A 23,299-nucleotide genomic window follows, 5' to 3' on the forward strand; every position below is an offset into this window, starting at 1 on the left:
TGTATAGGCCAATCAGGTGGCAACCTAGTTTCCTAGCTTGTAGGAGGAATGCTTTCTTGCACATACAAGTTTAGCAGCAGATGGGGATGATTCACCCCGGAGACCGTAGCTAATTTCAAGAATACAGTAACGCCTCACCTTAAGTCATCCCGGTTAACGTTGTTTCGTTGCTGATCAATCCCTCCATTCGTGCTGCCTTGTAGAGTGTGAGGCTCCATTAACAACAATGTGTTAACCCTTGAGGGCTCAGCCAAATGCTTGTTCATTTAGCAGTAAGGCATTCCCTGGGAAATATCCCACCCTCTTCCATCCTCTAACTTCACCACCTCAACCAAGCTTCACAATCATCATTGCTGTGGACCAGTATTAAATTGTTTGTTTAAAACTTATATTGTGTGTACATATATATAAAAAATATAGTTTTTGTCTGGAACCTAACCCCCCCTATTTACATTAATTCTTATGGGGAAATTGGATTCACTTAACATCGTTTCGCTTAAAGTTGCATTTTTCAGGAACATAACTACAATGTTAAGCGAGGAGTTACTGTACTCTCAGTTTTATGCTCTTCTCATTCAAACCCCTCCTTGACAGTCACTTCTTCCACAAATCCTACCAAGAATATGCCAGCCAAGAAAAAAATAGTTTCATACACCTATCTAATAAAAATCCCTCAAATCCTTGGTCCACTCCAAGACAGAACCATGCTCTAGGTTATCCATTGTATTAGGGCAAAATTCACCCACTGCTGAGGATTCACCCTTGGTGTGCCACATATCACATGGCCCCCCTTTGGGGAAGAGGGAGTCCAAGTGGAGCTGGGACATGGAGGACGGGGATTGAACCACCTGCAATCTGTGGAAAGGGCGGGGGGGGGTCTCTCAGGCTGGAATGGAAGAGAGTTGGGAGCATAACAGGGAAGGGACCATAGGATTCAAACTTCCATGGTTCCAATTAACCAAAACACCTGCTAAAGGAGAATGAAGAGGTATCCAATTGCAGGTCACTGGGTGAACTAGTAGTTGTTAAGATGCTGCGTTGCCATTGGTGCACAGTAGGGCCATTGGTTGGACGCATGAAAATCATCCCCAACACCCACTTACTTATCTGCACAAAACATATTGATTCCTGGTTTTGTGCAGCCAATTTCACCCTTTGTATCTAAATTGTTACGAACATAAGAATGGCCATACTAGGTCAGACCAATGGTCCACTTAGCCCAGTATCCACCAACAGTCCACCTAGCCCAGTATCCTGTCTTCCAACAGTGGCTGGCACCAGATGCTTCCGAGGGAATGAACAGAACAGGGCAATTATCAAATGATCCATCCCCTGTTGTCCAGACCCAGTATCTGGCGGTCAGGGGGTAGGGACACCCAGAGCACGGGGTTGCATCCCTGACCATCTTGGATAATAGCCATTGATGGACCAATCTTCCATGAACTTACCTAATTCTTTTTTGAACCCCGTTATAGTTTTGGCCTTCACAAAATCCCCTGGCAACGAGTTCCAGAGGTTGGCTGTGTGTTTTGTCTGTTATTTAAATTGTAAACTTCTAGGGGCAGGGACTGTGTCTTTCACTGTGTTTTGTACAACACGAAGCACACTGTCAGCACTCAGTAAATAATACATAGGAATAGTACTCTGATTGCATACTCTATGGCATTTTTATTTGATGATACCTTTCTAAATTGAATTCAGTTTGCATGTTTATTTTCATTTGATTTATGAAGAGATCTGAGATGATCAGAACATAAGAATGACTATACCGGGTCAGACCAAAGGTCCATCTATCCCAGTATCCTGTCTTCTGACAGTGGCCAATTCCAGGTGCTTCAGAGGGAATTAACAGAACAAGTAATCATCAAGTGATCCATCCCCTGTTGCCCATTTCCAGCGCCTGGCATGCAGAAGCTAAGGATGACACCATCAGATGGGTTACACTGTACACAATAACTGATTGAACATCTTACATATAAATAAGTCAGACATAAAAAAATAAGCACCATATTTATCCATTCTCTGCTTTCTTTTCCATGATTCAGTCTTCACTTCTATCATTGCACTGCAGTGCTTATTTATGCATTTGGATGAGACTGCTCACACATCAAAACTTCGCTCTTCCAGATTTGCTGTGATTACCTTAGGACATGTCTTTGTAAAAACTGAATAAATCTTTCCTACAATGTTGGTATTAATTGTAATACACAGCTGAATAAATATTATAATGTGGATGGTTGAGATGCTGATTTACAAGAAAGCTTTTAATATTCTTCAACTAGAACTAGTAGCACCTAAAGGCAAGAAAACCAACGCAGGAAAAAGTGATGTTACCGTTGAATAGGCTTTTATTAAAGGGATGCACAAGTTAGCAAATGTTTAATCTACACATCAAAACTAAAGCATTAACTTTAGTAAACACTGGCACTGCTGAAGTGACAAAAAACAGATATGCACATAGTTATGCAAGGGATTATATAATTGTTCAATGAATTGCAAACATTTCTAGCTTTGATCACAGACATGGAGATCTCATGATAATTGCCAACTCTAGCAAATTTGGGTCCTCCAGACCAAAAGAATATTGGATTTCTAAATTAATAAGGATTTCAATAAATTAATCTGAATTGTAATTCAACCTTTAGAGCAATAGTGGATATTTGCTTTCAGTCCTTTCATAAAAGTTCATAGTCAGGTGTATTATAACATCTACTACAAAGAAAGGTGGAAAATAAATATGAACACAGAGGGATCTAGTCCTCCATCAATGCAAGACAATAACTTAAATTTGTGGGAGATCATAGGGCTAGATTGCGCTTTTAAAGTATAGGCCTGTGATGAAAATGGTGCTGAGTCTCATTGCCTAGCCCAGGGGAAACTTTACAATGGCGCTTTTCTTCAACAAACTTCCTCTCCACTTCATTATTCATATAATATAGTCACATGACTTATGAGACTTACATAAGCCACCTCAGGCAAGCATTCACTATACCTGGGGCGAGGTGTTAGTGGGCTCTTGGGATGAAAAGGCAAAAGCTTTTCTTGCTAGACACTGCTATAATAGTTACACAGGCCTTGCTTCATATTCTCATCACTGCCCCCATGCAAGAGGGCCTCCAACTCTTGCCAACTGCAGCTTTTTGGCTGTAAGACTTTTCATGCTTCTCTCTAATACAAAAGTAACTTTCTTTATATGAATGAATGCATGCTTTTTTTGCTCTTTAGATGCCTGATAAAAACCCACTGAATGATCCCCATTGACTTCAGTAGCCTTTTGATCACGCCCTATAAGAGTGAAAGCATTTGATTAACCCTTCCCCTTCTTTCCTTTATTTTGGACATTATTTCTCCTCTGTATCTGTACTGGGCTATGCCTTAATATACAGACAAAAATCCAATATGTGCTTTTAAATATTTGCATGAAAAGCAATGTGTTTACATTATTATTATTATGCCAAATTCTTTAATCCTTATCCAGGCCAGGTCTACACTATATCAGTATAACTATGTCGCTCAGGGGCGTGAAAAATCCATATCCCTGAGCAACATAGTTATATCAATCTAACCCCCATATAGACAGCGCTATGTTGAAAGCAAAGCTTCTCCCGCTGATATAGCTACTGCCTCTCTCAACATAGGAGCATCTTCACTGACAAGCTACAGTGCCGCAGCTGCATCAGTGCAGGATTTTAAGTGTCGACCTGCCCTCAGTCCCTTGGGAGTTTTGATAGAGCGAAGATGGAGAAATATTTTGCAGGATATTTTGCCTTACTTTTTATTTATTATTTAATACTGATCATCATGATAATACCCGCCTTCATTTTACAGGTGCCTTGGACTTCGGCAAGATCACCATCATTTTGGAAAGTAACAGACATTTGAACATAAAATCAAAGGAAAACTATCTTGTATTTATTTAGCGCCATTCATCCTGAACCAGCTCCTTCCCTCTGAAGCAGCAGTCGCACTTCTCGCCTCCTTGCAAGTGTCTCTTGCAAAAAATAGGACAACAGCAGATGAAGGGAGCAAGTTGCTGTTGATTCTATTGCAGCTGGGCAAGAAGTTGGCTCCTGGAAGCATCCATAGAATCATAGTGCCAGGCCTCAGCTGGTGTATAGCAGGGTAGCCCCATTACCTTCAGTGTAGCTATCCCAATTTACACCAGCTGAGGAACCAGCCCATAGACTGCAGAGGATGAACAGACCTATTAACTCACCTACTGCCTCTCCTAGCCAGTGAAGGACTGCTCGCTACAGTGTTTGGGACAGAGTCCTGGTAAATGTGACAAGCCATAAGAAACTTCGCGTGCTAACAGATCTTACTAGCGAATCACAGTAAAGCAGCCCTGTAGCCCTGGGCCTGCTTGAAGAAAAGGTTTACTGTACACTGCACTGCAGTTCTCAGGAAGAAGCCGACGCCCTGGACTCAGGCCAGTCATAGTTAACCAGGACTGTATTAAATTTTAATATTTATATTTCTTGGAAATATGGGTAAAATGTATCCCTGCTGTAACTCCACTGTAATCAGTGCAGTTTATACCAGTGTGACTGAGTAGAATTTGGCCTAAAGGAGTCATAGCAGTACTGAAACTGTCCCTGTAGATGGGCTAATGTGGTTAAAAAAAAAGTTTATATGCACAAATCCAATATTAATAATTAATTTTATGTATTTAGATTATCATAGCACCCATGAGCCCTAGTCATAGACCATGACCCCATTGTGCTAGGCACTGTACAAATAATAGCCATTACTCTACCCCAGCAGTTCTCAAACTGCGGGTCAGGACCCCAGAGTGGGTCACGACCCCATTTTAGTGGGGTCACCAGGGCTGGCTTAGATTTGCCCTGGGCAGTGGGGCTCAGGTTAAAGGCTCCCTGTCTGGGGCTGAAACCCTTGGGCTTGGGCTTTGACCCCTTCCCCTTATTTGCCGCCCCTCCCCCCCCCCCCGGCATCGTGTAGTAATTTTTGTTGTCAGAAGGGGGTCGCAATGCAATGACGTTTGAGAACCCCTGCTCTAGCCAAATTCTCACTAAGTCAAATCCTTTCCTTGGTTACAATTACCAAGGACAGTAACTGTCAGGAAATTTATATCTTCTAGAACCCCATTCTATTTACACCCCAGTTCGAGCTCCATTTACTTTACATCTTCTTCGTACACTGCAGGCATTGTGACTGCATGGGATACATGTCAGGGAAGAATTTGGCCCATGGGAATTTTGCCTGTATAAGGACTGTGCAGGGACTCAAGGATTTTTTATGTATGAAATGAAATTAAAGAACTTATTTTAAAAACTACTATCTGGGTGTCCTCAGTTATTATAGGCCACCTGTAATGAAATTGTGGTGTGATGAAATGAAATGAAAACAGTGTCCTCACTCTGAGTTTGAAGGAACAAGCCAGAGGCAGCTTTATTATGAGCAATAGCACTATACACGGGAGCGTACACACGGGCAGGGTTTCCCCTTCCTAGGCAGATCTCTGTTAGATAAACAATTAGGGCAAGCATTTATACCTTTTGTTACAGACAATAATGATCAACAACCACATCTTGTTTATACATATTCCTTCTAATATCTTACTTTTCTCAGCAGTTCCTGCTACAGTCTGTATTCCATTCTTATCTAACACAAGGTCGAAAAACAGTATCTCTCACAGTTTTTCCCCCCCACTCGTTTTCCACTTGCCCAGGCCCTGCCTTGAAATTTCCCCTTATTAGAGCTAGTGTTAGCCTGACTCTTATTCTATTCCTAGAAACTAAAATATCTGAGTTCAAATTCCCTTTATCCTTTTCTCTACTTCCACAATTTTTATAATTAATCCAATTAGTTCATATATTGTATGAACTCAAGATGCATCCTACTCAGTAGCCAAGGGTTAAAGGCTCTAAAACTAGATATAGCATTTTATATGCACAAACTCTATTCAGTTCCATATATTAACAAAGAATTTAGGCTAAAGTAAATAACATGGGTATAAAATTGCTGCGGTCACAGAATATAGAAGCCTTTTCCTGAGGCCTGGCTGATGCTAAAGGAGTTAAATGCAGGACAATGTTGTAAACTAGTGCCCAACGAGCGCCACAGTATGTACAAGGATGTTAGTAGAGGTGTCTTTAGCAAACTTGACACCTGTGCTGTGGAGTGCTGAAAGTAGACCACTCAGGCCACTGCAGGAAAGTACTGAGAGGACTATGTCATCAATGGGGTTATTACACCAGTGCTTACAGTCCACAGTGCAACAGTGCTAGTGCAACAGTCAGCAGCTGTGCTCAAAGCAACTCTACTCCAAATCATTGTGTGATCATCTGTGCACCACTGGGAGCCCTTGTGTGTGTGAATGCAAAGTGCATTCCAGGTGTGCCAGGAGGAGCCAAATTTCTCAATAGACTGTTTAAATGTCCTTTTCCTGACTCAGCAATTCTATTTGAGAAAACCTAGCCAGAGCCGGGTGTTCAACTCTGCTCTGCTACAGACTTCGTCTGTAACCACAAGCAAGTCATTTGAAGAAAAAAGCTAATTCAAGTTAGCTTACAATGAAAAGAGGAACTTTTTCCCCCTCTGCAGGAAACACTAATTTACATTTGTGGCAGAATCTCAGAAGTGCCTTTTTTTTTTTTAATTATCTTTTGAATAGTCTCCACTATATAAAGAGCTTCTTTATATAGTGTATGCAGTAATTGTAAGCAGTAATTACAGTTACATTGTCTCTCATTTAGAAACTGGAAATTGAAATGTTTATTCGATATCCAAAAAACTTTTAAAATGACGATGTTAATAGTTACATAATTCTGATTCATTTTGCTAACAGTAAGCTTTCGAGTATTTATTATTTCCAAAACCACGCGTCATTGTTTAAAGATGTACAATCTTTTAGATACTTTGTAGGTTAAAATTTATTAAAAGAATGCAACTTTATATTAAGTCCTATACTGCCCCCTTGTGTACCTGTCTAACATTTAAACAGCTAAAGCTGCCAAAGAAATATATGACAGGTTTCAGAGTAGCAGCCGTGTTAGTCTGTATCCGCAAAAAGAACAGGAGTACTTGTGGCACCTTAGAGACTAACAAATTTATTTGAGCATAAGCTTTCGTGGGCTACAGCCCACTTCTTCGGATGCATATAGAATGGAACATATATTGAGGAGATATATATACACACATACAGAGAGCATAAACAGGTGGGAGTTGTCTTACCAACTCTGAGAGGCCAATTAAGTAAGTGGAAAAAAAAACGTTTGAAGTGATAATCAAGCTAGCCCAGTACAGACAGTTTGATAAGAAGTGTGAGAATACTTACAAGGGGAGATAGATTCAATGTTTGTAATGGCTCAGCCATTCCCAGTCCCTATTCAAGCCTAAATTGATTGTATCTAGTTTGCATATCAATTCCAGCTCAGCAATTTCTCGTTGGAGTCTGTTTTTGAAGCTTCTCTATTGCAAAATTGTCATCTGCAGGTCTGTCATTGAATGGCCAGACAGGTTAAAGTGTTCTCCCACTGGTTTTTGAATGTTATGATTCCTGATGTCAGATTTGTGTCCATTAATTCTTTTGCATAGAGACTGTCCGGTTTGGCTAATGTACATGGCAGAGGGGCACTGCTGGCACATGATGGTAGATGTGCAGGTGAACGAGCCCCTGATGGCATGGCTGATGTGATTAAGTCCTATGATGATGTCACTTGAATAGATATGTGGACACTGTTGGCATCGGGCTTTGTTGCAAGGATAGGTTCCTGGGTCAGTGTTTTTGTTCAGTGATGTGTGGTTGCTGGTTAGTATTTGCTTCAGGTTGGGGGGTTGTCTGTAAGCAAGGACAGGTCTGTCTCCCACGATCTGTGAGAGTGAGGGATCATCTTTCAGGATAGGTTGTAGATCTTTGATGATGTGCTGGAGAGGTTTTAGTTGGGGGCTGAAGGTGACAGCCATAGCAGTGCTGGGTACCCGCATGGCCCCACAGTATGCCAACATTTTTATGGCGGACTTAGAACAATGCTTCCTTAGCTCTCATCCCCCAATGCCCCTACTCTACCTGTGCTACATTGATGACATCTTCATCGTCTGGACCGATGGAAAAGAAGCTCTTAAGGAATTCCACCATGATTTCAATTTTCCCACCTTTTCATGCTCTCTGTATGTTCCATTCTATGCATCCGAAGAAGTGGGCTGTAGCCCACGAAAGCTTATGCTCAAATAAATTTGTTAGTCTCTAAGGTACCACAAGTACTCCTGTTCTTTTTAAAGAAATATATATTATACAGTAAGACAGTAAGGCCTGGTCTACACTGGGGAGGGGGGGAAGGGATCGATCTAAGTTACGCAACTTCAGCTACATGAATAATGTTATTCACGTTGCTGAAGTCAACGTACTTAGATCATGGTGTCTTCCCCATGGTGAGTCAACTGCTGCCAGTCCCCCATCGACTCCGCCTGCGCCTCTCGTGGCGGTGGAGTACAGGAGTCGACGGGAGAGTGCTTGGGGATAGATTTATCTAGACAAGACGCGATAAATCGACCCCCACTGGATCGATCGCTGTCCGCCGATCCGGCGGGTAGTGTAGACATACCCTTAGAGGCAGTGACACTAGCAAAACATTGTCACAGAGGGTCCTGTGGCACCTTTGAGACTAACAGAAGTATAGGGAGCATAAGCTTTCGTGGGTAAGAACCTCACTTCTTCAGATGCAAGGACATTGTGCAAAACATTGTGCAGTATTTCAAGCTAAATCCTGCATTAAGTGACATGTGCAAACTCAAGTAACTCAGCACAAAACTTAGCACTGCAAATTTTAGCACAAACGTTATTTTAGCACATTCACTACACATAGTTCCACAAAAACCCTTGTGAACTTCCTGTACTACATAGATACCATGGGCGAAATCCTGGCCGCATTAAAGTCAGTAGGAGTTTTGCCATTGACTTCAACAGGGCAAGGATTTCATGAGTACAGATACAGAAGGTGACAGCCATAACTCTTGAATCTCTCTGCTTTGGCTGGTTTAAGTTAGATCCTTGTATTAAATATAAGTTTTACTATGATCATAATAAGCAGGATCAATTTTGTGACTGGCAGCAACCAGGCCCCAAGCAACAACAGGAGCCCAAACTGCTGGAGGGAAGAGATCAGGTTATGAGTTATCTCCCAGCCAGATCTAGCTTCAGAAGAGCCAGCTCATGAATCACAAAGCTTGCAAAAACCCAAAATGGCAGGGCCCTAATCAATCACCTACTTCACTTGTAGTGATAGCCAGCTCTGAAAGAAACACCCATCATTTTCACCAGTGTTAAGAGAGAAGAGGGATACATTTCTCTGTCCCTGATGGAGTTCATCCCTGTCCTCTTGATATACAAAACCGTAACTCCAGAGATAACTGAGTCTGAGGTAAAAGTTAATTCTGAAGGGTGGAGGTTTTACTTTGGAATCCACCAGATTCCATCAAATTATATGCTTTCAAATATTTTCCTAGGGAGAATAACCTTGGACCCCTCTGTAAGGAATTGGTTACCCTGTGCCCCTTTTATAAGTGGAGAATACTTCCTCACCTTGCTTAGTCCTGCAGCACTTAGTGATTAAAATAGCATATCTAATTTTAATAAACCATACAGACTCCAGTTTTCCACAGTGTGACAAGGTTGGAACTCACCACCGCGGCACTTCCTACCGGTCGTCTTGGGGAATTGGTTCGATCCAGTAGAGCGCTCCCTTCTGGTGGTGTCCCATCTGTCATCCCACTTTTGGTTGGCGTGTGGACCCGCATTGCTCCCGACGCACGGTATCCTCTTCTGGAACATTGCCCTCCGACAGTGTCCCTTTGTCCATTCACACCTCCTTCCGGGGGCTGGATGATCAACAGTCCTACACCTCCAAGTCCAATCCCTACAGCCCGGGATCTGGTGTAGTTTCTGCTGGCCGCTCCCTGCAGCCTATGGCTGGGTGTACTACCAAGGGGAAAAAGAGGGGGGAGCCAGGCCCACTCACTACTCTGAGTCCCGGTCCAGAGGCCCTCTAGTGACAGCCTTGCTGCCCTCCTTCTCCTTCCTCCTCTGTCTGTTCCTCTGGACCGCTTCCCCAACGGCTCTTCTTCCCGCTAGGCCCTTTCCTTCAAGGCCTGCCAGGCCAGGCTACAGAGTAGGCCTTCTCCCGCTCTCCAAGGTTGGCCTGCACTGCGCTGTCCGTGGTACTGGCCTCCCAGCTCTGGAGACAGACCTTCCCCTCTGAAGGCGTGGGACAGATTAACCGCTCGCTCCCTGAGCAGTCTTTTATATGGCTGAGCCTGGCCCTGATTGGCTGTCCCCAATCTGGGTTCTGATTGGCTCACAACAAGCCCTTCTCTTATTGGCTGCCGGACTATGCAGGCACCCGGGCCTGCCGCAGCCCACACTCTCCGGGCATGGGGCAGCCGCCCCACCACACACAGCAATTGCCTAGATGACTGCAGCTGTAAAATTATGGGTCTGATTGTTGCCTAAATTACACCAATTTTACACTAGCGTAAGTCACTGGGCCTGATTCTCCACTGTGATCCCCAAGGACACTACTCTGGTCGGGTACAGGGGTTGGAAAGCTGATGGACACTGCCTTTGGGGAACACCCCTAAGACAGAGAGCCTCCTCTGGCTAGTATACAGTAAACATAAGGACCCTGCTTCACTCCCCTTCCTAGCCTCTGCCATACGGGATATGTAAGGGGGAAGGAGGTGGTGGGAGGAGATGTTCCAGGGAGAGAGGTACGCATGGCCAGTGTCCTGTGACCCAGAGTTTCTGTTTCCTATGGCCCACATTTAATATAAACCATGGGGAACTCAAGAGCGGTTGGGGTTCTTATGGCCCAGCAACAATGACACTCAGAATCAGAACGACTGATTCGAGTAGAATTACTCCTGTTTTGCCCAACTGTAAGTGAGAGGAGAATCAGGCCTTACATCTTATCATAAATATATTGCAGTGTGTTAGACCATCATCACAGGGGTGGTATGAGTCCACATTAGGTATGTTGTATCATGTACTGGGGCAATATTCAGCCATTAGCTACACCTGTCCAACCCCAGTGATGTCAATGGGGCTGCAGAGATGAAACAGAGCAGTGACTACGGCTCACTTTGAACATATCACAAAAACATGTTTTACTACTGTTAGGTGGTGAACAGCCTTGAGCATGATCCCGACTATGGCCCTGTCTGTACTACCAATACAGTGCTTTTGTAACTAGTTCATGACACTCATCTAACATAGTTACAAAATATACAACTGAGTTGTGTCCACACAGAAACCTTATTCGTAGCACAGCCGTGTGTGTGCATTCACACCTACCGCTTTGTTCAACTATTTGTATTGGTGCATTCTGGAAAAAATTGGGCAGCTATCTCCAGTGTCTCAGCAGGGGAATATAGTACCGTGAGTACATGAACACAGAGTGGCACCAGCATCGCCTGGGTTCAGTGCACTCTGGGATACACAGAGAGCTGGGAGGAAGGACAACTGGCCTGGGTGGCATGTGTGTGGTGGTGGGGGTATCACGGATATAATATACAAAAGCCGCATGCCAAACCAGTTATAGGAGGACAACTATATGTCAGCCTAGTCTCTGAAAAGGGTGACTCAGTGTTAGCTGCCATGCTTACTGAGTATTAACTATGTTGTGCCATGTCACTAACTACAGTAGTACAAACTTAGTTAAGAGTTACAGCATAGGCAGGACTTTAGGCAGTCTCTATCCCTCCTGTAGCTGAGTTCTACATACTAAGGAACCTGCTGCACCTCATTCATTCAGGCACATGCTGTCCATATTGAGAGATAAATGGGAAAATGCAAGATGAACTGGGGAAAATATTGACATTAACAAAAAGACTTAAATGAAAGGTTTGATTATTGCTTTAAAAAACTCTGGACTGTAGATTCAGCTAGTCAAAACAGTTATCTTGAAAGTCTCCAATACTCATTAAAATATACAGTCATATGAATTGACAAGAAATTAAAAGCACGTTATTCAAAATAGGGATGTTCACAAGCCTCTTGGCCAGCTGCAAAGCTGCCTACCTAAGGAACACAGCTTTAATCTAGACCTGGTCAGCTACACCAACCAAAAATCCTCCTCCCACGTCCCACACAGTTCTCTTTCAGCACAAATGGAAACTACATCTCCATCAGTACTGCCTGCTGAACTGCCACTTCACCAGGGAGCTTGCAGTTTAATAGTGCTTAAGTGATCTTGGAGATTTTGGCACAAATTCAACCCTGATATAACTGGGTGCAACACCATGAATGTCAATGGAAACACATCAATACTGAATATGACTGACTGTCTTAAACATAAAAGACACAGAATATGACTGTGCCCAAAGCATGGGAAAAATTGTAAACTGCAGGATTTTCTCCAGTATTTCTGGCCATCATCAGAAGTATAAAAGCAGAACTTTCCCTGATATGTTTACATGATACCCTTGACCTACACCATCAATCAATACATTTTTATTATAGTAAATTGTAATTAAAGTGGTATGCTTCAATAAGCACTTCCATAACAAACTAATATGCCCTGTTATCTTGCCAAGTAAAAACTGTAACTCCAAAACATTAAAAAGCATTACTAAATCTACTTTTTATTATCTACAAGAAGATAATTATTACCTAGTTATGTGCCACTATAAAATTTCAGTTGCATCCGAGTGAAGTAAGAAATGAAAAGAAAACACGCAGCTTACCATGAAATACACCATTGTCCACTAAGAAATGTCTGCAGTACTGCAGACAACTTTTCTTATCCAGGCTCCAATAACTCATTGTAAAAAGACTTCCTGCTCAGCATCAAAGACAATTACCCTGCAAAATGAAACAGAATACAATTATAGATAATTGAAAGGCGTCCATCTTACCTCACACACCTTCTCTCTCTATTAAACAAAAAAAAAGACATATCTAATTATTAGAGTTGTAATAAAGGTATGTTTATTGGCATTCTTTAGGCAAAATAGCCCAACAGCTTTACTCAAAATGCTACAATGACTATTGTCTGTCGCCTGTCATTCTCAGGATTTCTAATGTGCCCATCTCCAAGATATCTAGGCACCTAAGAACCTATTACAGCACACAACATCCACAGTTTAACTCTCCAGACTATACTAATTCACACCTCAATTTCCTGTCTGCTCTGCAGGATTCCAGCTCCTCCAAGGAGCTTGATTGGGGTGGGGAAGAAGATTCATCTTTGAGCCATTTGTCCCTGTTCACCCACTCCTTAGCTGACCTCTGGAAAAAAGTAGTCAGTCAAGGTGACGCCAAAAACTTCAGGCCATGGCCTCTTTACAGTGGCTCCTCAGCTGACTGACATTCTGGCAGCTGGAAAAATACCCACTCGTGTTAGGACTGAGGGTCCAATCCTGCTCCAGTTGAAGGCAGTGTTGGGTTTTCAAGAGCAGCAGGAGCAAATCTATCAAGAGACTCTTCAAGGGGAATTTACTACAGAATGCTAGCAGTGATAGCCCTCAGAACAGACAGTAACCTTTCTGATAACAGGCCCCAGAAACCTCTCAGAACTTAATAGCTCCAGCAGCCAATTTTGCTTAATCAGTCCATTAATATTTATGAGTCAATTAAAATGAAAATGCACTCTAATCAAATTTTAAACAAAGACAAGCTAAAAACGTGTGTAGCTGAGAAAAAAATCAGCCCTTCAGTGCTTGTGAGTATTTGGACTACGAGTTAAGTCTTCTGTTCCATTGCTACAAGAGAAGACAATGTAAACAGTTGGAACTATTATTTTCAGGGATCAGAGGTGATGTCCACACTACCATTTATGTCGGCAAATCTTATGTTGCTCTGGGGTGCGGAAAAAACACTCCCCTGAGCAACAGAAGTTTCATTTGCATAAGTGGTAGTGTGCATAGCTGTCCGCGGGAGAGCTTCTCTTGTTGCCATAGCTACCGCTGCTGGTTGAGGTGGTTTTATTATGTTGACAAGAGAGCATAGAACTGCTACATGAATGATCTTACAGCGGCGAGCTGCATCGGTACAGCTGTGCCGCTGTAAGCTCGCTAGTGCAGACATGGCCAGAGAAGATAAAATGTGACTCTTAAAAAGCTGGTGGATATATCTCAAAACAAAGCTTTACTTATTCAAACCATTTTACTAAATTCATTTGTGAAGAATTCCAACCTTTTGTTAATTAGAAATGGGCCTTGCAAAATCCATCCCATCATAACAGGGCCTGTTAGTACAGACTTGGTTAAGGCTCAACCTGTCAAATAAAGGGGTTTATAGATCTGTCATGAATAGTCCCTTCACAATAGGGTTTGTTACTTACAACATTAAAGATCCAATTTCCAAAAGAGCTCAGCACCACTATTAGGATCACATTTTCAAAAGAGGTCAGCATCCATTTAGGCATCAAATAAGCAGCCAGATTTTCCAAAGTACCCCCCAAGGTGAAAATGGGGGCTGGATGCTAAACACTTTTGATGTGGTCCCAGTCCATGACTAGGACTACTAGGCACTGTAGTAATAATAAAATCTGACCAATTATTTTGGTGCCTCAAGGGGATTGTAGCTCTTTTGAAAATTTGGCCTCAATTGTGATTGCTCAGCATTTGAAAATCTGGCACCACGTAGCCAGCATTCACTCTATTGTCAATCAGCATTAGTATGAGCGAGCAGCAGGCAAACCCAAGAATTTTGACTGACCTCCCTCCAGCTTCCTCACTAAGATACTTATATGGTCCCCAACACCATAGTAACAGAGCTCCATACAATCTTTAATGTACCTATCCTCATCACACCTCTGAGGCAGGGCAGTGCTGTTATCCCCATTTTGCAGAGGGGCACTGAGACACAGAGAGACTAAGTGGCTTACCTATGGTCACAGGACATCTGTGGCAAAGCAGGGAACATAACCTAGGTGTCTCAAATCCTAGGATAGTGCCCTAACCACTGGACCACCCTACCTCTCTAACACTGCAGCCTGCATTTTCTGTGCACCTCTTCTGCACAGTGCACTCCTGAGTGGGGCAAAGTCCTAAGGCAGGCAAGGCCATTGAATTGGCCATATGGCACTAGCAGTCTCTCCAGCTCTCCCACCTCCTCCTCCTTTCCCCATTGGGGTACAGTAAGGAGTCATAATCCAGGCAGGTGCTAAGAAAGGGGAACAGCAGTGGAAGGAGTAATCCTAGCAGTGCAGCATCCTCCCCAGTCTGCAGCAGAGCAGTCCCCTTTGCAGGTGAGGAGCCTGCAGTATGCTCTGCAGCTGCACTGAGTTCCTGCCCCTTTGGATGCGGTCTCTGCTCATCTCATCCCCAGGATGGTGGGTGCCTCCTCTCCCCACCACCATGTGGCCTTAGGAGAAAACTGCAGATAGCAGCCAGCCAGAGACTCCAGCTGGTAGGAGCAGGTGCAGGGAAAGCAGGGACCTCGGCACATTCAAAGAACTTTCTACAATTTTAGCTGGACTTTCTCTGCCCTGAGCTGAATGGCTGTTTGCTCCACTCCTCGCACCCTCAGTCTCTTCAGTCAGCTTCACTCCTCACCCCCTTATCCTCCTCCTCTCCTGCTCACTTCCTTCCCTCCTAAGTAAACCCATCTCACCTCCCCACCCCCACAAACATGTAACTGCCATCACAAAGTTCACTCTGCTTCTGTGTTCCACCTCTTCCCCTATCATGTGTCTGTCTGGTCTTTTTAGATTGTAAACTCTTCGGGGCAGGGAGCGTCTATGACTCTCTGTACAGAACCTAGCACAATGGGGCACCACTCTTGGTTGGCCCTTTGGCACTACTGTAATAAACATGATTAATACAAACAATAATAAAAGGAGCTGCTGAATGCTCATGTCTAGGGAAGGAAAGGAGCTGAGAGGGAAAGGTTCAGTCTGCCAGAAGGAAGAGTGGGAGTCCCCTTCTCCCCATTTGCTGTGCTTGCATTTTGTGTTTGTTCCAGGTTGAATTTTCCTCCACATGCACAAATGAGTATAAATGCCCTTCTCTGATTCAGACAAAATGCTGCTGCTAAAATAATCTCCTTAGACTATTGCTCTGCAGCCCCCCCAGTCCTTCCAGTTTCCCATCATATCAAGTACAAGCTTCCTGTCTTTACCTTCAAAGCCTGCCACAGCTCTGCCCCCTTCCTATAAACTTGCTCTTGTCACCTAGTTATCACCCTCCCTCCTCCACTCTTCCAGTGCTGCCTGCCTCAACTACCTTCTTCTATGCTCCTCCAGCAAACACCTTCATCCTTTCATCCCCTTTCTTCCATGCTGCCTCTTATCCTGAAACACGCTCTGAACTGATCTGTAAGGCTGCTCCCCCTTCTCCTTCAAATCTCTTCTAGAGACACAGTTCTGTCACAGCTCCTACAAGAAATCAGTCACCATTTCATAGCTAGACTGAGGGGCTGCTAGGGGAGCTGGCTGAGGGACAGTTGATGTCTTTTACTTATGTAATTACAAAATTGAAAAAACAAATGAAATTTATGTATACATTTTTTATATATATGTAATTGTTTTCCCATCCCCAACCCTTCACACTGTGTCCATCTTCCACCTAGACTATAAGCTCTTCAGGGCAGGGATCCACCACTCTGCTTGTAGAGCACCTACCACAGTAGGGCCCAATCCTGATCTTAGTGCTACCATGATATAAACAAATAATTAAAAAGATGAAGGTTTCCATAAAAAGTGTGAAAATTAGAAGTCAGGTCTCTCCAAAACAGCAATTTTAAAAAATCTTGTGATCTTTAAGCCAATCACATAATTTATTTGGGTTTGTCTCATGTTTTTGAAGCCTTGGGGTTGACAACACTGCATATCCCCTAGTAGGAGACTAGGGCCCCAGATTTGATGTGTTGTGTTTTTTTAACCTGAACACACCCTACAGTCTCCAGACCTGAGTCATAAACCTCTTTGAAATGACCACAGGCAAAAGGATGCATGGGGGGAAAAGACTTTGTACAAGCTTGGCTAAAAAGTCACTCCTCCTCTCAGGAAAGCTCTGCATGGCTGCCTGGAAGAGTTATCCACTGTCTCACAACAGCATCCATGGAATGATTAGTTGTAAAAAGCAAATTAAGCAGAAAACACCTCTGCAGCTCTACAAACATTTTAGACCTCACAAAGAGTTTTGTATTTTCTAATTACACATTGAAGGTGTTAAAGATTTTGATGGGTTTTCAGTGCAGGGGGCAATGCTGGAGGGCATTTACACACTATCAGAATTAGAAAACAGATTGTTTGGGAAAAGCAAGGAAGAAAACCATGCATAATATTTAGGGAGAAAGAAAAGAGAGAGCAGAAAGCATTTTCTGTGCATAAAATGTTAATTTTTCTTTATTTTTATTATGTGAAGTTTTTGACCCCAATTTTTAAAGGAGTGTTTTGCACATTCCTCTTGAGCATACAAACCTTTAAAAATTTGGGTCGTTGCTACTTCTGGGTTTTTAATCTCATTATCATCCCAAGTTTTTTGTAACTCATTTGATGAATCTTCTGTCTACTTTTTATGATGGAGGAGTCACGACCCTGGGCCCAATCCTGCTATTATTGAAGTCAACAGGATTTTTGCCACTGATTTCATGAACTAGATACAGCACATTTTCATTCCGGGGAGGGGAACAGTTAGTGTGTGTTTGTAAAAAGTTTCGTTCTGTGGGACTCGGGATGTTACTCTGAAGCTGCTGGGTGGGTTGGCATGGGTGAATGGTCTTTGTGTATTGTTGGTTAAAATGTCAGAATTAGCATTGAATAGGTGATAATGCACTTTTTATGCATGCTTCTGTTGTAGTTTTTGTTAGTTAGCCATTCTGTTGCACAAGTGTACTTTGTTTTCTCCCCTGGGGTTTAGTTAGGCAGGTATGTTAGGCCTCTTTACTTATCTTTCAAATTTTGTCTTTACTCTGAAATTGAGTTTTGCTGCCTCTGGGCAATTCTGTGACCAACAGTGATCATTTAAAAACAACAAGGAGTCCTTGTGGCACCTTAGAGATTAACACATTTATTTGGGCATAAGCTTTAGCCCACAAAAGCTTATGCCCAAATAAATGTGTTAGTCTCTAAGGTGCCACAAGGACTCCTCGTTGTTTTTGCTGATATAGACTAACACAGCTACCATTCTGAAACCAGTGATAATTTAAGTCACTTTCCTTTTGATTGCTGTCAAATACTGGTGTGTTCTGATGTGGTCTCTTTCTGTTCTAGCCCAATGTAATAGGTATAAAAGTCTCCCTCGGGAATGTACTAGACAGGTCAGTAGCCTACACTAATATGTGGTTAATTACACTAAAAATTAAATCTGTTAAGATTGTATGGGGTACTAAGCAACAATACCTGTGACTTCTGCTGGTGGTTGTGTTCTTCTATGTCTTTGATTTTTGCCCTTATCACTCATAAATTTTCATTAACACTGTTGAAGTAAAATCACTCTCCTAGTTATAATTAATAAGGAGCCCAACCTGGGAAATTCCGAACCAGGTTTTCCCAAAGTTTGGGGGTGATACAGACCATACTTATTCATGTTACATCAGATTAAAATTGTAGGCTAATGATCAGATAATGAGAAAAAGATAAAACTAAGTCATGTTTTAATTAATTAATTAAGAAAGTACATTTTATTTATCAATCCTTCATCACTAAGATTATGTGAGAAAGAAAAGATAATTTCTTAGCCCTTTCCAGCACCCACAGAGTTCACGTTGCCTGGGGATTTGTAACAAAAATATTACTTCCAATATACATTTAATCTCTTTCAAAGAAATGCTTCAGCCTAGCTTTTATTTTGTGTCCCACGCTGATACAATATCCCCGTTTGTTCTTAGCACAAAGGATTCTCCCACACCACAGGAAATGCTTACCAAAAAAAAAAAAAAGCACTCTTTGCAACATTAGAGATGAAGACAGAATTATAAGGGAAATGCAACTACTTCACATTTGAGAAAATCTTCTAAAAAGTACTTTCATTTTCATCAAACTATTATTTGTATTATGGTAGCTCTGAGAAGCCCCAGTCAGGATCAGGGCCTGGGTACTGTACACTGTATAAACAAAGACTAACAAGTATAACGGCAAATACTAAGGGCTCGTCTGCACACAAAAGTTGTTCTTCTTTAACAATACTGGTCTACTTAGGGTGACCAGATGTCCTGATTTTACAGGGACAGTCCCGATTTTTGGGTCTTTTTCTTATATAGGTTCCTATTACCCCCCACCCCCATCCCGATTTTTCACATTTGCTGTCTGGTCACCCTAGGTCTACTTAAAGTGGTACAATCCTAATGTGGACTCAGTTATAACAGTATAAAAATGGTTATATCAATACAGTTTATTCTGTACGTGAAGGGGAATAAACTATAGCATTGTTTATACTGGTATGATTGCATCTATACTGGTGGTTGTACCATATAACTTTTTCAATATAAAAACCACACCCATAGTCATTATTGTTACATTAGTACAAAATCTGTGTGTAGTTTAGGCCTAACTTACATAAAACAATCTTCTGAAGTAATCAGTAGCTGGCGCTGTGGTTTAACTGTAATGTCGCTATTTCATAAGAGGCAAAATTCAGGGGTCAGCAGCCCCTGAACTGGCACAAGACTGATCTCTGTTACTGTCCTACCTCAGCAAAAAGAGGTTATTGTAAGTCAGCAAGAACCCATTCACAATACATTAAGTTAAAAAGTACTTAACATCTAAGCTCAGATCAGTGATGGATTCTATGAAGCAGCCTCTAGAAATACATGAAGTCAAAGGAACTATTCTTTCAATAAAAATGAATCAACTAAAAGTTGTGTGTGAGTCAGCGAGGGTTATTCTGGTACCTTGAGTACTGTAATTCACAAAGCCTTCCAAGGACAGGGACATTCGCAGACTTCAGCTATGAACACTTGTAAAAGATACTCCACAAAAAGGCATTACCTGAGCAAAACCAATTTATCTTCAAATTCAGTTTGCCAGAACATGTTTATTTTATACAAGAAATTACAGTTTACTTATGTATCCCCTTACCAATGGTTCTACGGTTAGCATTAAATTACAGCTTTAAACCACAGCTCTTCATACAGGAGCTCAAGGGTACACTGACACAGGGGAAGCATAGGTCAGAGCAGCCTTTGAAAAGGCACAATACATGCGCCTCACCCCCTATGATGGCTTTGCTCTGCTGCTGTAGTGTGAATGCAAGAAGATATCCATGCTCACAACTGATCATTCCTTCCCATAGTAGGCACTGTGAGTATTAGCTAGGTAGTTGCAATGACTGTGAATACAACTAGCAATGGAGGTTTCTGGTTCCCATTCCTCTTCCCCCATCCCTGCCTTCTTGTGCGCAAGACAAATCAGAATCTAATTCCTCACTAATGTGTTATACATCTTTCAATAAAATATATAAGCACTGGATTCAGTACACTGCATTTGAGTGTACTTTATTTACTGGTGTCATTAAAATGTGGACTAGTATCACAAGAGAGTGAGCATCTGGCATGATTTTAAGAGACATTAAAAGTCATTAAAAATGACCCTGAGTTAAACAAGAACAAGAAAGGACAAATGGGAACCGCTGCACCTAATAAGCCATAACCCTAGCAAATGGCATCAGAATTCAACACAATTAAACTACAGATTTCACTATGGGGCTTGCTTCTTGTTAGTTTCAGTTCATGTAATAAAATAATAGTCAAAATGATTAGAATAGATCCACATTTATCCCAATGAAATGGGGGATAAGGAATTTATCTAGATAACTGGAGACATTTTTGTGATGTTGTGCAGTCTATATGGTTTTATTAAAACATGGTAATAAGTGAATATAATGTAACTGGGATAGTTTTGCAAAAAATATAGTAATAAGTGAATATAACGTAATTGGGATATGCTTCATGCAAAAGGTCTCTTGTAAAGTATCATTACAAAGCTTATAATCTACTGAGTGCGATCATCCAATTTGTATAAATGTACCACTCTTGTATCTAAAACTAGAAATATAAAATATAACTCTGAGGGCCTATTGTAATTATGTAAAGTGTGGGCCATTAATGATGGCTTGGAATCTTGATGACTCCCATTGTCTGCAGATGGCTGTGTTTACCTGTGAGTCTTCCTGTATATGTGTGTGCTGGCAAGTGAGTAATGAAGTCTTGCAGTGACATGTGATCATGTCACCTGAACTGGAATCCATCTTTAACCTGGTGCTTTTCCAATGGGGGGGGGTGGAAACCCAGAGGGACAAAGGGGTCCCGCCTTATTCAAAAGATATATTAAGGGGTGGAAGAGAACAAAGGAGAGAGAGGAGCCATCATGAAGAATCCCCTAGTTATCACCTGAGCTGCAACAAGAGCTGTACCAGGGGAAAGAATTGTGCCAAGGCCTGGAAGGTGTCCAGTCTGAGAAAAACTTACTGAAACATCTCTGAGGGCGAGATTATCTGTATTTAGTTTGATTAGACATAGATTTGCGCATTTTATTTTATTTTACTTGGTGACTTACTTTGTTCTGTCTGTTACTACTTGGAACCACTTAAATCCTACTGTCTGTATTTAATAAAATCACTTTTTATTTAGTAATTTACTCAGAGTATGTATTAATACCTGGGGGAGCAAACAACTGTGCATATCTCTCTATCAGTGTTATAGAGGGCGAACGATTTATGAGTTTGCTCTGCATAAGCTTTATGCAGGGTAAAACGGATTTATCTGGGTTTAGACCCCATTGGGAGTTGGGCACCTGAGTGCTAAAGACAAGCACGCTTCTGTGAGCTGTTTTCAGGTAAACTTGCAGCTTTGGGGCAAGTGATTCAGACCCTGGGTCCGTGTTGGAGCAGACAGGAGTGTCTGGCTCAGCAAGACAGGGTGCTGGAGTCCTGAGCTGGCAGGGAAAACAGAAGCAGGGGTAGTCTTTTGCACATCAGGTGGCAGCTCCCAAGGGGGTTCCTGTGATCCAACCCGTCACAGGTACCTTCTTTGCATTTTGTCAAATATGAAGTGAAAGTGTTCTTAAAACAAACAACATGTGCTGGGTTATCATCCAAGATTGCTAGAACATGAAATATATGGCAGAATGCGGGTAAAACAGAGAAGGAGACATACAATTCTCCCCCAAGTTGTTCAGTCACAAATTTAATTAACGCATTATTTTTTTAACGCGCGTCATCAGCACAGAAGCATGTCCTCTGGAATAGTGGCCGAAGAATGAAAGGGCATAGGAATGTTTAGCATATCTGGCATGCAAATACCTTGCAATGCCGGCTACAGAACTGCCATGCGAGAAAAGAAACATCTTTTCTCACTTTCAGGTGACGTAAATAAGAAGAGGGCAATATTATATCCTGCAAATGTAAATATACTTGTTTGTCTGAGCGATTGAAGAAATAGGACTGATTAGACTTCTAGGCTCTAAAGTTTTACATTGTTTTATTTTTGAGTGCAGTTATGTAACAAAACAAAATCTACATTTGTAAATTGCACTTTCACATTAAAGAGATTGCACTTCAGTACTTGTATAAGGTGAATTGAAAAATACTATTTCTTTGTGTATCATTTTTACAATACAAATATTTGTAATAAAATAATAATATAAAGTGAGCACTGTAAACTTTGTATTCTGTGTTTGTAATTGAAATCAACATATTTGAAAATGTAGAAAAACATCCAAAAATATTTAATACATTTAAATTGGTATTCTATTGTTTAACATTGTGATTAAAAGTGCGATTAATCACGATTAATTTTTTTAATCGTGATTAATTTTTTTGAATTAATGACGTGAGTTAACTGTGATTAATCGGCAGCCCTAATAAAAAGACATATGTTCATAAACAGTGAGAAATAGTCGGAAACAATGAAAGGTGGACTGAGTAAACTCTTCAGGCTGAAGGTTCCTTTTTATTGTATGGAAGCTTTTACAAAGTTATTCCATTTCTAAAATTGTTTGTGTGTGTAAAAAATTAGTTTTGCACCAACATGTATGTCTGTGTACACAAATCAGTTTTGCATCAACGTAACTAACTGCAGCATATCAGTCCTCTGTTAAATACCAGCTAAAGAATACACCTAGTTTTTAATCAACAGGGATTCCTAACCGCAAAAGGTTTGTAACTTGATATCCCTAAAATAGGAGGTTAGAAGAACTTTCTAGTTCCACAGTACACCTCTACCTCAATATAACGCGACCTGATATAACACGAATTCGGATCTAACAAGGTAAAGCAGTGCTCGGGGGGTCGAGGGGGGAACTGCGCACTCCGGTGGAGCAAAGCAAGTTCAATATAACGCAGTTTCACCTATAACGCGGTAAGATTTTTTGGCTCCCGAGGACAGCGTTATATCGAGGTA

The 23,299-nt window shown here is 41.7% G+C and overlaps 1 protein-coding gene across 1 annotated transcript in view; it reads right to left on the minus strand.

Annotated features, from left to right (window-relative positions):
* Window positions 1–23,299, minus strand: part of PLCH1 (phospholipase C eta 1) — a 167,527-nt gene that overhangs the window by 125,519 nt on the left and 18,709 nt on the right. The window contains exon 2 of the mRNA XM_034782403.1: window positions 12,700–12,817. Within this exon, the coding sequence (XP_034638294.1) occupies window positions 12,700–12,778 (79 nt within the window). The 5' untranslated portion in view covers window positions 12,779–12,817. The remainder of the gene's footprint in view (window positions 1–12,699; window positions 12,818–23,299) is intronic.

This window comes from Trachemys scripta, chromosome 9, assembly GCF_013100865.1.
Source record: "Trachemys scripta elegans isolate TJP31775 chromosome 9, CAS_Tse_1.0, whole genome shotgun sequence".
NCBI lineage: Eukaryota > Metazoa > Chordata > Testudines > Emydidae > Trachemys > Trachemys scripta.